At 41.5% G+C, this 15,519-nt stretch overlaps 1 protein-coding gene across 5 annotated transcripts in view; it reads left to right on the plus strand.

Annotated features, from left to right (window-relative positions):
* The window catches only part of intu (inturned planar cell polarity protein), a 44,213-nt gene that overhangs the window by 11,504 nt on the left and 17,190 nt on the right, over positions 1 to 15,519 (plus strand). For all 5 annotated transcript variants that reach the window (XM_089131162.1, XM_039659052.2, XM_039659051.2 and 2 more), the window contains exons 2-4: positions 2,269 to 2,837; positions 4,100 to 4,185; positions 13,294 to 13,491. In XM_089131162.1, the coding sequence (XP_088987288.1) occupies positions 2,269 to 2,837; positions 4,100 to 4,185; positions 13,294 to 13,491 (853 nt within the window). The remainder of the gene's footprint in view (positions 1 to 2,268; positions 2,838 to 4,099; positions 4,186 to 13,293; positions 13,492 to 15,519) is intronic.

A 15,519-nucleotide genomic window follows, 5' to 3' on the forward strand; every position in this document is an offset into this window, starting at 1 on the left:
TCACAAACTATAGTTCTTAATAATAACAGGATGGCTAATTCGATATTTTCATGTAGCATGTTTCACCATAAAACTTTGTTATTAACATCGGTGAACTTGACTGCTGTAAACACGCCACCTGGTTATATAAAATGTATAACAGTTACTCTATCATATATATATATATATATATATATATATATATATATATATATGAAGAGTTCAGATGCAAAAGCCTCTAAATGCCATTTAAAATTTTCTTCTTTAATGATGATTTTTATCAAACTTGTATATTTAAGTTCAGTGATTTCACTTAAATGGCAATGATAATACCTATTAATTGTTATTAAAGTGAAATTACTGAACTTAAACAAGTTTGATAAAAATCATCATTAAAGAAGAAAATTTCAAATGGCATTTAAAAGGCTTTTGCATCTGAACTCTTCATATATATACACACACACACACACACACACACACACACACACACACACACACACACACACACACACAAAGTACTGGTCAAATGTTTGGAAACATTACTATTTTTAATGTTTTTGAAACAAATTTCTTATGCCCATCATCAACAAGTCTGCATTTATTTGATAAATAAACAGGAAAAAACGGCAATAGAAATATTATTACAACTGACAATTGACATATTACATTTTAAAATAACAATTTTCTGTTTTAACATAGTTTAAAATACAGTTGACAGCATTTATTCAAAATATAAATATTTTCTATCTATTTAAAACAGGTTGCTGAATAAAAGCATTAATTTCTTTCTCAAAAAAGGGGGAACTCGATCAGAGGATAAAATAAATAAATAAAAAAAGTAATTAAATTATATATATATATATATATATATATATATATATATATAGTTTTTATATAACTTGTAAGTTTAGGGGTCTCTCCTGACCCACATTTAAGAGAGGCTCTTGAAAAGGGAAAATAGACCTCGTCCACTCCCTGCCCTCTCTCATTTTTGAGGGGAATTTCTGTTTCCAATTTGGAAAGTCAGCCATCATAAATAATTATATACTATTCACCATCTTTAGTGAACTTATGGACGTGGTTGCCAAGAGCTAACCTCCAAAGTAGCGTGGCTTAATTTAGAAATGGAGAAGAAAACATCATGTCTGCATGGCCGAATATTGAGTCGAGTTTTTGTGGAATGAAGGAGGGGATTGTGTTTCAAAGGTCTCGGATGTGTGTCTTTCCCCTGAAGCCTTCTGACTTCATGCGTATGTAGAGTTTAGTTCGGATTGTGCTGGGAGATACTCTTATGCCATGTGTTACTTCCTCATCATTTGGTGGTGAAATGTAGTCTGTTGCAAAGTATTTTCACACAGATAGAAAATAACAAATGCAGAATATTTGTGTAGGTATTTGATAGTGTTTCAAGCAGGGCAGCAACGTCACTTTCTTATTCTATTTAACTAGATAACTTTTTCATTTAAGTACATGATTGATTATTATATGCCTGCCTACATGCAGTTTGAGTTTTTATTAATTGAGAAACTACATGGAATTTTCTTTTAAAAATGAATTTGTCACTTTTTTATTTTAAAATCTTCAAACTAAATTGACAACCAGTTAACTCATCAAATATAGTTTTTTTTAATCTAGATTTGAGTTAATTTGTTGTTATTGTTGATCAAAACTATGAAAACAAGCTGAAGATGAAAAACATTAAATTTAAAAATAAACATTAGACAAATAAAAAATGTTGCATTTGGCTACTAACTGAAATAAAAAAAAAGTACTAAAGTACTAAAATAATAAAATAGTAAAACAGAAATACTTTAAAATTAAATCTAGATAGAAATATTTGGGAGGGGAGAAACTAAATGTAAAAAAAATTCAAAAAGCACATAACAAAATGACTAAAACTTTAACTAAAATTTAAATGAAAACTGAAATTAAAAGCCTTTTTAAAATACTAAAATTATAATACTGTAAAAATAATATTGCTAAAATAAAACCTGCATGATTTCTACCTTATGAAGTTGAATGAATTAGACAAAAACGTTTCTGGTAGTTCAAAATGTGACTAAATATTAAATCAGTATAATTAATTGTACTTAAATAAAACTGCAGTCGATTTCTACCTTATGAAGTTGATTGAATTAGATTAAATAGTTTCTGATAGCTCTTATCTTGATTTTAGCCAAAGGATCTGCATGGGCCGGCTAAGTAAAGTCAGTTCTGGGAAATCAAATGACGTTTTGATAGACATATCATGGCATGCTTCTTTAACGTTCCCTCTGTTTTGTGGCGCAGTGACCTAGAGCCGGAATGGCTGGATGATGTCCAGAAGAACGGTGAACTCTTCTACCTGGAGCTGAGTGAGGGAGAAGAAGAAGCTCTGCTGGCCCGAGCATCTGCCAATCACTCCGCTGCGACCAATCACGTTCGTTTCAGCGAAAAGGAGGCGGAGATCATCACAGACAATGGTAAAAAGCAAGCAAACTCCAGCAACAAATCCAAAGCAAAACTTAAGAAGTTCACAAAGATCCTGAGACCAAAGCGGCGGCCATCTCAAAGGAAAGCCGCCGATGGGAAAGACGGAGGGTTTTCCCAGCATCCCACCTCCATCCTGAAGAATCAAGCGGGTCAGCGGCCTGGAGTCGTGGTCCAGCAGCGGCGTCTGAAGGACGTGTGTGTGTATCTGAACCCGAAGCGCCTCGGCAGCGCCTCTCCTCCGTCTCCGGACAGGGGCGGCCTGCTGGAGGCCTTGCTGGGGGTCGTGCATCGGCCGGGGGGAAATACTGGGAAAACAGGGGGAAAACTCATCATCCACGGTCTGGTCCCGCACAGTCCTGCTAGCAAGTGTGCTGAGATTCTTATTGGTAAGCACAGCTAGACTAGGAGCAGGTCATTTTTCTTGTATTTTTAATAGTTTGGGGTTGGTAAGAATTTTTTTTTTACGTTTTTTAAAAATCATCGAGGCTGCATTTATTTGTTCAAAATAAAGAAAAATTGTGAAATATTATTACAAATTATTTTTTTTAAATATATTTTAAAATGTAATTTATTCCTGTGATCAAAGCTGTATTTTCAGCATCATTACTCCAGTCTTCAGAGTCACATGATCCTTCAGAAATCACTCTAATATGATGATTTGATGCTCAAGAAACAGTTAATATTTTTGTGGAAATCATAATATTTGTCCAGGATTGTATGAGAAAGTTGAAAAGAACAGCATTTATTTGAAACTGAATTCTATTGTCACATTATAAACATCTTTACGGTCACATTTGATACATTTAATGCACCCTTGCTGAATAAAACTATCAAACTAAACAATAAAATGCCAAACTCTTATGTTATTTGGCTGGTGACTGGTAAAACATACACAAATATCTCCTGAACTTTAGGTACCCAATCCAGAGACCAGAATATCATAGAAAATGTTGACTTGGTTCTGAACCTTGAACCTTGAACCTGGTTTTGAATGGGTTCTAGGTGGTTTCTTACTGAACCGTTCAGTAAGAAACCACCTAGAACCCATTCAAAACCATCTTAGCAATGCATTAACAGCCATTCAGAGTTTTTGAACTCACGGTTTCTTCAAAACAGTCTGGTTGATGTAATGAAACTGTAAAGTCGAGCTGCGGCTTGGTGTTGTGGTCGGTTTTATTCATATTCCCTCTTACAACTGCCTGTTAAACACTCTAGTTTTATGTTCCCGGCACATTTGGTATTGAAATCATACGATTGGAAGTAACAAAAAAGCCATTTATTCAATTTTCAGCCATGAATATTTTCCCGTTGATGTACTCCAACGATATTCGAGGGGAACCCGCAGTCGCTCTCTCCCAGACATAGACCAAAGAAATTCCAATGGGGTTACACCACCCCGAAATCTCTTTCCCCTGCAGCTTTTTACGATTGTTTCTCGAACGCCCGTCCATACTAAAGCAATTAGACCGTTTATCTGAAATAACTGAGGGAAATCGTTGCATGCCGCAAAGAGAAGAGTGTGCAAATCGACCAGAGGCAGGTGGAGGTGCTGTTTGATGTGCATTGGTTTTTATCTTGTGGTAGAATCAGGCGACAATGAGCAGATGTTTGTGATCTTTGAGCAGAGTATCTTTCATGCTTTCTGTAGGCGATGCCCTGGTTGCTGTGGACGATGTGGACGTCACCTCAGAAAACATTGAGAGAGTTCTGTCCTGTATACCTGGTCCCACACAGGTAAGTGTGCATTTTTGCCTACATATACAGGATGCATTTTAAAACACATCTTTTGAGACACCTTGTTCACGCAATCTCAGGATGATTTATTTATTTTTGGTGTGGACTTGAGTGCGAGTGCCTAAATGAAATTGACTAAGGGAGAAAACCATAGACTGTAAAAAAAAAAATGGATGTAGTTTTCGTAGCGTCACCTGTAGATTTCTGAAGAACCTTTTTGAAGCCTAAAATAGGCGGAGCCGGCCGTCGCCATCTTGGCAGCGCATCACTCCCGGATTACCAAAAATAGGCAAAGATGTGATTTGCTGAGGTGACGTGATGCACGAACAGACAGGAGACGACGGCTAGTAGTGACATCAGTGGCAATCCACCTGTCACTCAAGTGACCACGCCCTTAATTATATTTGACCTCTGGAAAGATGAATGTGTTTTTAAAATGGGTCATTTATGTAGAAGAAATGTGAATTTGGAGCTTTCTAGAATGAGAAAAGGCAGAAAATTTATTTTTGGCTTATGTGGATGAAAGACAACAACTCCCAGAATGCACTTGTTTCGCTGCCCTAGGAGGCCACGCCTACCGGTAACAGAACGCAGTAGTTAAACAACAAGTCTAGGCTACTAGTGACTGAGTCTCCGTGTCAAGTCTGCCTGAAAATGTGTTTCGAGATCGCCCAGGGCGATCCGAGAGGGCCGCGGGAGAACGGCGCGTGTCATGTTTACTGTGGCGAGCGGGACGAGTGAGGGCCGCGGGAGAACGGCGCGCGTCATGTTTACTCTGGCGAGCGGGACGAGTGAGGGCCGCGGGAGAACGGCGCGAGTCATGTTTACTGTGGCGAGCGGGACGAGTGAGGGCCGCGGGAGAACGGCGCGAGTCATGTTTACTGTGGCGAGCGGGACGAGTGAGGGCCGCGGGAGAACGGCGGGCGTCATGTTTACTCTGGCGAGCGGGACGAGTGAGGGCCGCGGGAGAACGGCGCGAGTCATGTTTACTGTGGCGAGCGGGACGAGTGAGGGCCGCGGGAGAACGGCGCGAGTCATGTTTACTCTGGCGAGCGGGACGAGTGAGGGCCGCGGGAGAACGGCGCGAGTCATGTTTACTGTGGCGAGCGGGACGAGTGAGGGCCGCGGGAGAACGGCGCGCGTCATGTTTACTCTGGCGAGCGGGACGAGTGAGGGCCGCGGGAGAACGGCGCGAGTCATGTTTACTGTGGCGAGCGGGACGAGTGAGGGCCGCGGGAGAACGGCGCGAGTCATGTTTACTGTGGCGAGCGGGACGAGTGAGGGCCGCGGGAGAACGGCGCGAGTCATGTTGACTGTGGCGAGCGGGACGAGTGAGGGCCGCGGGAGAACGGCGCGTGTCATGTTTACTGTGGCGAGCGGGACGAGTGAGGGCCGCGGGAGAACGGCGCGAGTCATGTTTACTCTGGCGAGCGGGACGAGTGAGGGCCGCGGGAGAACGGCGCGCGTCATGTTTACTCTGGCGAGCGGGACGAGTGAGGGCCGCGGGAGAACGGCGCGAGTCATGTTTACTGTGGCGAGCGGGACGAGTGAGGGCCGCGGGAGAACGGCGCGAGTCATGTTTACTGTGGCGAGCGGGACGAGTGAGGGCCGCGGGAGAACGGCGCGAGTCATGTTGACTGTGGCGAGCGGGACGAGTGAGGGCCGCGGGAGAACGGCGCGCGTCATGTTTACTCTGGCGAGCGGGACGAGTGAGGGCCGCGGGAGAACGGCGCGAGTCATGTTTACTGTGGCGAGCGGGACGAGTGAGGGCCGCGGGAGAACGGCGCGAGTCATGTTTACTGTGGAGAGCGGGACGAGTGAGGGCCGCGGGAGAACGGCGCGAGTCATGTTTACTGTGGCGAGCGGGACGAGTGAGGGCCGCGGGAGAACGGCGCGGGTCATGTTTACTGTGGTGAGCGGGACGAGTGAGGGCCGCGGGAGAACGGCGCGAGTCATGTTTACTGTGGCGAGCGGGACGAGTGAGGGCCGCGGGAGAACGGCGCGGGTCATGTTTACTGTGGTGAGCGGGACGAGTGAGGGCCGCGGGAGAACGGCGCGAGTCATGTTGACTGTGGCGAGCGGGACGATTGAGGGCCGCGGGAGAACGGCGCGAGTCATGTTTACTGTGGCGAGCGGGACGAGTGAGGGCCGCGGGAGAACGGCGCGAGTCATGTTTACTGTGGCGAGCGGGACGAGTGAGGGCCGCGGGAGAACGGCGCGAGTCATGTTTACTGTGGCGAGCGGGACGAGTGAGGGCCGCGGGAGAACGGCGCGGGTCATGTTTACTGTGGTGAGCGGGACGAGTGAGGGCCGCGGGAGAACGGCGCGAGTCATGTTTACTGTGGCGAGCGGGACGAGTGAGGGCCGCGGGAGAACGGCGCGGGTCATGTTTACTGTGGCGAGCGGGACGAGTGAGGGCCGCGGGAGAACGGCGCGAGTCATGTTGACTGTGGCGAGCGGGACGATTGAGGGCCGCGGGAGAACGGCGCGAGTCATGTTGACTGTGGCGAGCGGGACGATTGAGGGCCGCGGGAGAACGGCGCGAGGCTGGTGGCGTGATTAGCGATGAGCGACACCTGTGAGACGCACCGGTCTCGTATCTCTCACAGAGGAGCGGGAATTTTATTAGCAATGTTAAAACGCACATCAACCGATCACTTGTTTAGCGTTCATGTAAAAACTAAATTCAGATGCACCAATTGGAATTTATTCAGATTAAAACAAAAGCTGTGCATGTAAACAATGAATTGCGACTGCAGAAAGCAAAAGCTGAATCCCGGACATCGACGGCCGGACATGTCCGGGAAAAAGAGGACGGTAACCCCTACTAGTCCGCTTTCTCCACAGAACAAGTGCCTGCTAGCTTAGCTTTCAAAATAAGATGGCCGACACTATGTGTTCATTCTGTGAGTGAGATCGCCCTCTATGGGCGGGTTGAGAACATGACAGACCCTACTACTGACTGTAGTCTTTAGTCTCTGGACAAAAAATCCTCAGATGACGAAAAATGACGAATTTTGCGTCATCAGAGGATTTTTTCTAGACAAAAAATACATAAATCTCTGTGGTGGAAAGAGGGTGGAAAGCACGATGATTTGAAAATACTACAGGTTTTCTACTAATACAAAGCTTAATGCTAAATCCTGAAGTATCCCTTTAAGGCTTAATAAAATTTTAACGGAGGAGTTATAAAAAAATTCACCCCCCCTCAGAGTTCTCATAAAGGGCAAAATTAGCTATATAGACAAACCACTTTTATGTAAAATTTTTTCTGCTGTAAAGTTGGACATTTTAACATGGGAGTCTATGGGATTGACTCTCTTTTGCAACCGGTCTCTAGTGGCCAGTCTATGAATTGCAGTTTAAGTCAGTTTTGTGTTTGATTCAAGAGAGAGACAGGAAGGTTGCCGCTTAGAGAAAACACACCTGGTTCTGAAACAAATGCTTCAAGCGAGTCTAAATGCTTAAAACTGAGACATGAAAATGATGAAAATGAACAAATGTTTGGCTCATAATGTGTATTTCGCTCTATACAGCAGTTCAACCCTGAGGTAAATATAAGGCTGAAATCTCAGATGCTTTTCACCACTTGTAAGACAAGCTTAGCTTTTTCCCATAAACTCCCAAACGCCGAGGGCACATCAGGGCAACTCCATGTCTTGGGAACTGAGGTCGGTTTTAAGGGATTAATTTGATTTAACTGCCTTGAAATTAGACTTCTTTAACAAGACATAATGCTTTCAGATGAGCACTTTCTAAAATTGGTTTTGGTTTTTGCTCTGCGCCTCTTTGCCTGCAAGTAAATGCTCTTGTCTTGAAAACCCTCCAGGCTAACAATAGTTTCTACATTAACGAATGAAAATTGTTAAGAGAAACGTAATTTGGGCTCGGTGAAATATTGGTGGTACAATCTGGTCATAAACAAGACAAATTGACTGTTGATGTGCATTAAGCTTTGATAGTTTCCTCATGTTGTAAGCTGCTGCTGACTATGTTGGGTTAGTGAGGCTGTTTGTTGCAAATTGTTAGTAAAGTTAAACAGTTTTCAACTCTACAATTTTCCATTCATGGCCACAATAGCTACAACTGACTGATCTCAACCCAAAACACTTCATCTAAACCCCAAACCCAGAAGCTGTATGAACGTATCCAGCAAGCCCTAAACTCTAGCCTGACTTCGTCATACTCATATTCTTGTCGGAATATGAGTCTGAAACTTTGATTATGAGGCGTGTCTTAACTGAACCAGAAAAAAGAAACAAACTCTGCACTCAATTGGATAGTTGGTAGACCTACAACCAATCAGAGCAACGCAGTAAGTCAACTACTTTGCATACAGTTGTCAACTACAGAACTTACTTATTTTAGAAGTAAAATAGCAAGTGTTGCTTCTTTTACTTGGTCCTCCATGAGTGCGACCAAAGGAGAAACCACAACGACCACAGGCTTTTCATTACGTCCCATCTTCTTAACGACCGTCAGAGCCAGCTGATAAGGTACTTTTCCCGAATCATGTAGGAAGGACGGCAAAAATATCTTTCCGATCGACAAATGAAGCCCGCCCTGGCAATTTGATTGGCGCAAACATTTTTTGCCTGATCATAATTTCTCCTCAATGGTTCGAGTCCAGACCGAACTTCCCGACCAAAAAAATGTTGTGGGCGTGGTTTGGGCTGGCATCCAGGCTACCTAAACTCAGTTTCCTTGTGAAGAATCATATCGGAAAGTGCGTTCAAATAGTGGTGTAACGATACCCTCATGTCACGATTCGATACATATCACGATATGATATTATTGCGACACTCCAAGACATATGGGAAAAGGTTAACAAAAAATGTGCTGTTGATTAAAATGCTAAACAAGGTTTGTAACAAGGCTAATAACCCAATGCACAGGACAATAGTGAAACCCGAATAAAAATATTCATGATTCAGAAGCTGGAAATACAGAATTATAGACGAACATGCTTGCGCTCTGTCACTGACTAGATATATTTAAAATAATGTGTTTTTTACTGGTAACATCAGACATTTGGCATTATCGGGACCCACAAATATTCCCCCGTTATCCATTATTATACAACATTCAACATTTTATATAGTAGTTTAATGACACTAAAACTCTGTACACTTGAATTTTCTCTCACACAGAAATTTTCATCACAATACATACTAGAGCCCGACCGATAAAGGATTTTAAAGACCGATACCGATACAAATATTTTTGGGTTTTAAAATCCGATACATCGGCCGATATTTTATTTATTTATGTAATTTAAACTGGACATGATAGTCACAAATTTGTCATGCTTATTTGAGTTAAGTGAACTGATTGTTATTCAAGCAATGTGACTAAGTCAACGAGTGTTGCCAACAGGAACCGTGTAGAGTGCCCTCTAGTGGACAAACTATACAACTCCAACACTCATGACATGGTTCAAGCGTGTTTCGTCCGTTTTTATTTTATTTTTAAAATATTCATTTATCGGCCATTATAACTGCCGTTTGGAAAATGCTTAATATCGGACGATAATATCGGTCTGCCGATATATCGGTCTGGCTCTATGCATTTTGGTATTGAATATATTGTTACACCCCTACGTGTAAAGCACCAGTGATTTGAACAAAGCTGTAACTCAACTTGCCTCACACCAATTGTGCTACAGTCATGAATGTGCTGTTACTTTTGATGCAACTATATGTTTTTCTATAACTACAGCTCCTCTCTGAGAGTGCGTTTTCGTTTGATCCCTACTCAAGCTGGTTTTGTTCACTCCGTTGCCTGGGAGAGCATGGAATGTTGAAATTACAGAGTTCTGTCGCCACGGCAGCGACGGCGGTTACCGTAACGCTTGTTTTTGTAGGCCACAGGAAAAGAGCCATTATCCTGTGGAGAAGAGAGAGGGAGAAAGTGATTAAAGGACGAGAACCGATAGCAAATTACACCATAGGACAAAAAAGGACAGGCGAGGCTATTATGATATTAGGGTTGAGGAACGGTGCTTTTGTGAGGTTTCCTGAAGCTTGCCAAGATTTTAAAATGAGTCTCGGCTGGTGATTTATGAAATGGTAAGGTAAGCATTGTGTGTTTGTTCATTTTAAATGTTAAGAGTTACTACACCACAGGAACAAAATCGTCATGTCCACTGGTCTTTTTTTGGACACTGACACCAGTAGGATTCTTTTTGAGAAATTTATACTTGCATACACTGTAAAAAAAAAAAAAAGTTGTCCAATTTACGGTAAAATACCGGCAGCTGTGGTTGCCAGAAATTTACCGTATAAAATACGGTAGCAAGAATTTACGGTAATAACAAGTTAAATAACAAGTTATTTCAACAAAAATACATCAAGTGTGGAGTGTCACGCAGGGAATTATGGGAATGTCAATTTACGTTTTTTCACTGTAAATTATACGATGAGTTATTCATTTTCACTTTAAAAACTGTACATTTAACAGCAAAATTACATGAAATTTAACATAAGATCTATCACAGTTATTTACAGTATATAGTAAGGAAAGGTTCTTTTAACCAATTAACAGTTTTTAACTGTAGCATTTTTACAGTCTTTTACTGTTAAAATCACGATCATTTTTTACAGTGTATGAACGCATTCAGAAAAACATACGGTGCATCAGCTTTCGTTCCTGCGCTGACAGGACGCCATGATATCATATCATCATATTTTCCATTGGGGTAAACTGCAATGCGCTTACTCGATCCGCCATGTTTTTTGTTTTGAAAAGTGTCTTATTTTACCCAGAATGCATTGCAGTGTAGTCCTACTTAAGATAGTCAGAGTCTTAAGTGCTACGGTCTGATTTAGATGTCTGACTATCTACTATATGTAAGCCATAGTCAAAGTCTATCTTTGTGAAACCAGCCCCTGGTATTATAGACCTCACTAATAATAAGAAGAACTAGCATTGGCCACGTAATGTATAATGATATAATGTGTGTATGTGATCTGAAATCGGCAGTCGTCCACATCTCTCAATAACAGGCTTGTTTTTCCAGCTCAGCACTGCAGTCCAGCTGCTCGCGGTCAGCAAACACTCGTGTGTGTGTGTCTGTTCTGCATGTAAAACCGGCGAGTGGGAGTGAATACGCCGTTAACTCACAGATGGGCGCTGTTGCTTTTACGCTGTTGATTTGTACAATGCTGTTTCTTTTAGCAGGAGTCCTGGGCTGAATCTCGAGTCACATGTTTAACTTAAATCATTAATCGAGTTGAAAATTTGTGCACTAGCTAGCATTCAAACATTTGGGTCAGTATGATTATGAATACTTTAGTTAAGGGTCCAATTCTCGCTATTAACTAGTTGCTTATTAGCATTCCTATTACTAGGAAACTGACTGTTCCTATAAAGCACATATTATTTCATTTTTCTACATGACCATATTCTACATCCATTAACTATTAATAAGCAGTAATTAGGAGTTTATTGTGGTTAATAGTGAGAATCGGACCATAATGTAAAGTGTGACCGATTTGTCTTATTGTTTTTGAAGGAAGTCTTATGGAAGTTATGGCAAGTCCCAATAGTGTTTTTTTTCTGTGGTGTTTCTTCCATTTCAGCACATATACACAATTTGCTTTAGTTGTAATTCTATATAACCTTTTCAGTCTGCCCTACAAACTGATACACAACTAAGAAAGTTCTACATCACTGTTATGTAATATCAGTGCTCATATTAATGAGGCCATGTAACGCCCCTTTTTAAAGTCTTTATGTTGTTTTTGGACTCTACTCGAAGAGGTTTTCATCCTTCAATGTTAAAAAAACACATTATTTCCCCCATATTCTCCATTGTTGCTGCACCTCTTTTCCCATTCTGTCAGTAACGCCCAAGGTGGGTAATCCACCAGCCGGAAACTGAAGTCTCCCCGGGGGCCGCCATTGGCTAGCAGACCATCACCTGCTGTTAGCAGTCCATTGACTCCCATTCATTTTGGCGTCACTTTGACAGTGAATAACTTTACATCTGAGACGTTTAAAGACTACATTTGTCCATTGTTTATTTCTTAAAGGATTAGTTCACTTTTGAAAAAACTTTTGCTGGTAATTTACTCACCCCCATGTCATCCAAGATGTCCACGTCTTTCTTTCCTCAGTCGAAAAGAAATTAAGGTTTTTGATAAAAACATTCCAGGATTTTTCTCCATATAATGGACTTCAATGGGAACCAGACGGTTCAAGGTCCAAAAGACGGTTAATAACAGTTTCAGATGCAGCTTCAAATGTCTTTAAACGACACCAGACGATGAATAAGGGTCTTATCATGCGAAACGATCGGTTATTTCAAAACTTATTACAAAAATGTAACTTTTCTAAGGACAAATACTAGCCTTGCTCTATTCTCTGAGGCGCGTTTGTAACGTCACGTAATACGTAATTACGTTCAAAAGGTCACGGGCGACGTAGCCGGAAGTACAGAATCAAAATCGTCCGACATCGTTGTTTTACCTTTTAATTCCTTTTTTTTTTGTAAACGGCGTTTGAGTTAGTTTGCACGTTCAACTTGTAAACACTGACTCTGTACTTCTGGCTACGTCTCCCGTGACATTATATGGAGAAAAATCCTGGAATGTTTTCATCAAAAACCTTAAGTTCTTTTCGACTGAGGAAAGAAAGACATGGACATCTTGGATGACATGGGGGTGAGTAAATTATCAGCAAAAGTTGTTTCAAAAGTGAACTACTCCTTTAAGAAACACGATGATGTCTAAAAGGCTCCATTACCTTGTATCTTACAATTGTGGCCCCGTAGAAGCCGTTTTTGTAAAAATAGGCTAACATTGCGCCATGACACGCGACTCTCTGTCGCGCAGTTGAGAAATTACCGTATAGACAGGAGTAGAAGCTCACGGCAATCGGGGGGACGTGTCGTGGAGGCATAAAGTCAAGGGAGAAGCCCATAGAGTTTACCAGTTTACTTTATTTTGCTATCCTCTCTACATAAATGAACTATAGTGTCCTACACCTACTAGTAAAAAATATCAAATAAAATCTGGTGTCTGAATAATTTTTGGTTTGACTGTAAGAATGTATAGTTGGTATTTTCATTTTATCATCAGTTTTTTTTTTTTCGTCTGTGTTTCTCAGGTGAGGTTAACTCTGGAGACGGTGTGTCCCGTCGGGAGCGGCCCGGAATCGAGGCCCAAAGCGTCTCCTCCGGTCAGTCAGCTGGTCCGACTGCTGTGGGGCGAGGACACAGTCGAGCTCCAGATGTCCATCGCACATGTCCCGCATATAGTGATGTACCTCTCGCTCAAACTGGACTCTGAGTCGCCGCAGGAGGAGGTCAGTCTGTTCCACTTAGAGCCCTATTTTAACAATAAAAACGCATAGTCTAAAGCGCACAGCGAATCCACTTTTGCTAGTTTAATGGGTGTGTTTTGGGCATAATCAGAATCAACCCACACACCTTGTTTTCAGACCAGCATAGGCACACAGATGGGCGCAAATGCATTTGCTATTTTAAAATGTAGTGCAGGACGTGAAAATGATAACTGCGTAGGGCTGAAACTAGCAAAAAACACTTGCGTCGTGCTTGGCGCTGCATTGCTCCGGGTGTATGATAGAGCTCCTAATGTTCAGAGGCTTTCCACCCATTGATTGCATTACAAATATTACTTTCAGCTTGTGGGAACTGGGAAAAGCTAAAACAGCTGTGTGGATTTTTTTCAATGCTAATCCGTTAACATGATTTCGCCATCCAGAAGAGTTTCCCCCTGTCAAATGATGCCAGAGGCGAGCATGAATGGCTCTGCTGTGCCGCTAACAGCCGCTCGCATTTATAGCCGTCAGCATGACGTGAGGAAACAGGAGAAGAGAGGGAAAAGCTCGCCTTCGTCCCGGCTGAATAATTCACAGCGAGACGCCACGTTCCCATCAGAAAGGAAAACCACTCGTCAGGACTTTGGAAAGTTTTCCTTTTAGAGACTTGAATCGCTCAATTGATAAAGAGAAGCAGAATGTGGATTAAAAGTTAGGATTGTTGTCGGAAATGCAGGGGGATTTCACAAAGAACATGTCTGGGTCAAAATTAAAATAAATTAAAAAGACAATTATATTTTAGGAAGTGAGGAATATTTGTGAGGATGTTTTTTTTGCATTGTGCATTTATTTTCATAATTAAACACATATCCATACTGCATATATATATACTGTATATATGTCTACGTGTATTTTTGTAATACAGTAAACATACTATATTATAATATTATAAAATATTATATTGTACATTCCTATGTATTTCTTTGTAAAATCAGCATAAATAACCAAATTTTCTTTGCTAAACATTAACGCACTTTTTTTTTTCTACTTTGGTTTTGGAGAGAAATACTCAGCAATGAATACGTACACAGCAATGATTTATCCAAAATCAAAATACAAAAAAAACTAAATAATATTTAGCAAAGAAAATGAGGTTATTTATGTTGATTTTACAAAAGAAAGTCATTGTAATTTACAATATAATATTTAAAAATATTAGAATATAATATAATTTCTGTATTTCAAGAAAAATGAAAATATATATAATGAAAGTGCTGTCAAATAGATTATTCGTGATTAATCGCATCTAGCATAATTTTTTTTTTTACATAATATAGGTGTGTGTGTGTGTGTATATATACATATATTTATACACGCATTGTTTCTTTGGACATTTGATTTTAAAATCAAATATGTTCTTGACCGGTTAATGGTGCCCCTAGTGCAGGGTTCTTCATTTCTAGTCCTGTTGGTTCAACTAATAATTAGATTCAACTAAAACTGAACACTTGAATCAGCTGATCTGAACTAAACTCTGCAGGAATGAGGAAGATTTAAGATTTAAGATTGCTTTTTGGCCAGTTACCGACAGGCTGAGGATATGAACCCACTGTAGCGGCCTGTGTGAAGCATCCCTCCAGGTGCCGATAGTTTAGAGTAGTTGATTTACAGAGTTTAGAGGAGCGTGTTTGCAATCCGACTCACTTAAAAACCTCTTTCTGTCTGCAGTGATTGATTCTGCAGCGCCGAGCTCGACTGTGAGTTTGAGCGTTTATAATGTGTGTTTTTATGCGCTGTCCAAACCACAGGCCACAACGACCACCTCTGAACGCTGACTTGAGCTTTCAGAGCGTAAGGAATACGCTGAAGAGATAACGTGTGTGTGTGTGTCTCCAGGGTGAAGGCTTGCGGTTTGAAGAACTTCATTTGTCACACAAACTCAAATGCACGCGGTCTGAAAGCGTTGCCAGGTCGAAGTGTTCCTGTCCAGTATACTAATCAAAATGACAAAGGAATCGTCCCATTCCCTCCTGCAGACAAACCTCAAACTAT

This window comes from Pimephales promelas, chromosome 1 (genome assembly GCF_988280905.1).
Source record: "Pimephales promelas chromosome 1, fPimPro1.hap1.1, whole genome shotgun sequence".
In the NCBI taxonomy this organism is placed as follows: Eukaryota; Metazoa; Chordata; class Actinopteri; order Cypriniformes; family Leuciscidae; genus Pimephales; species Pimephales promelas.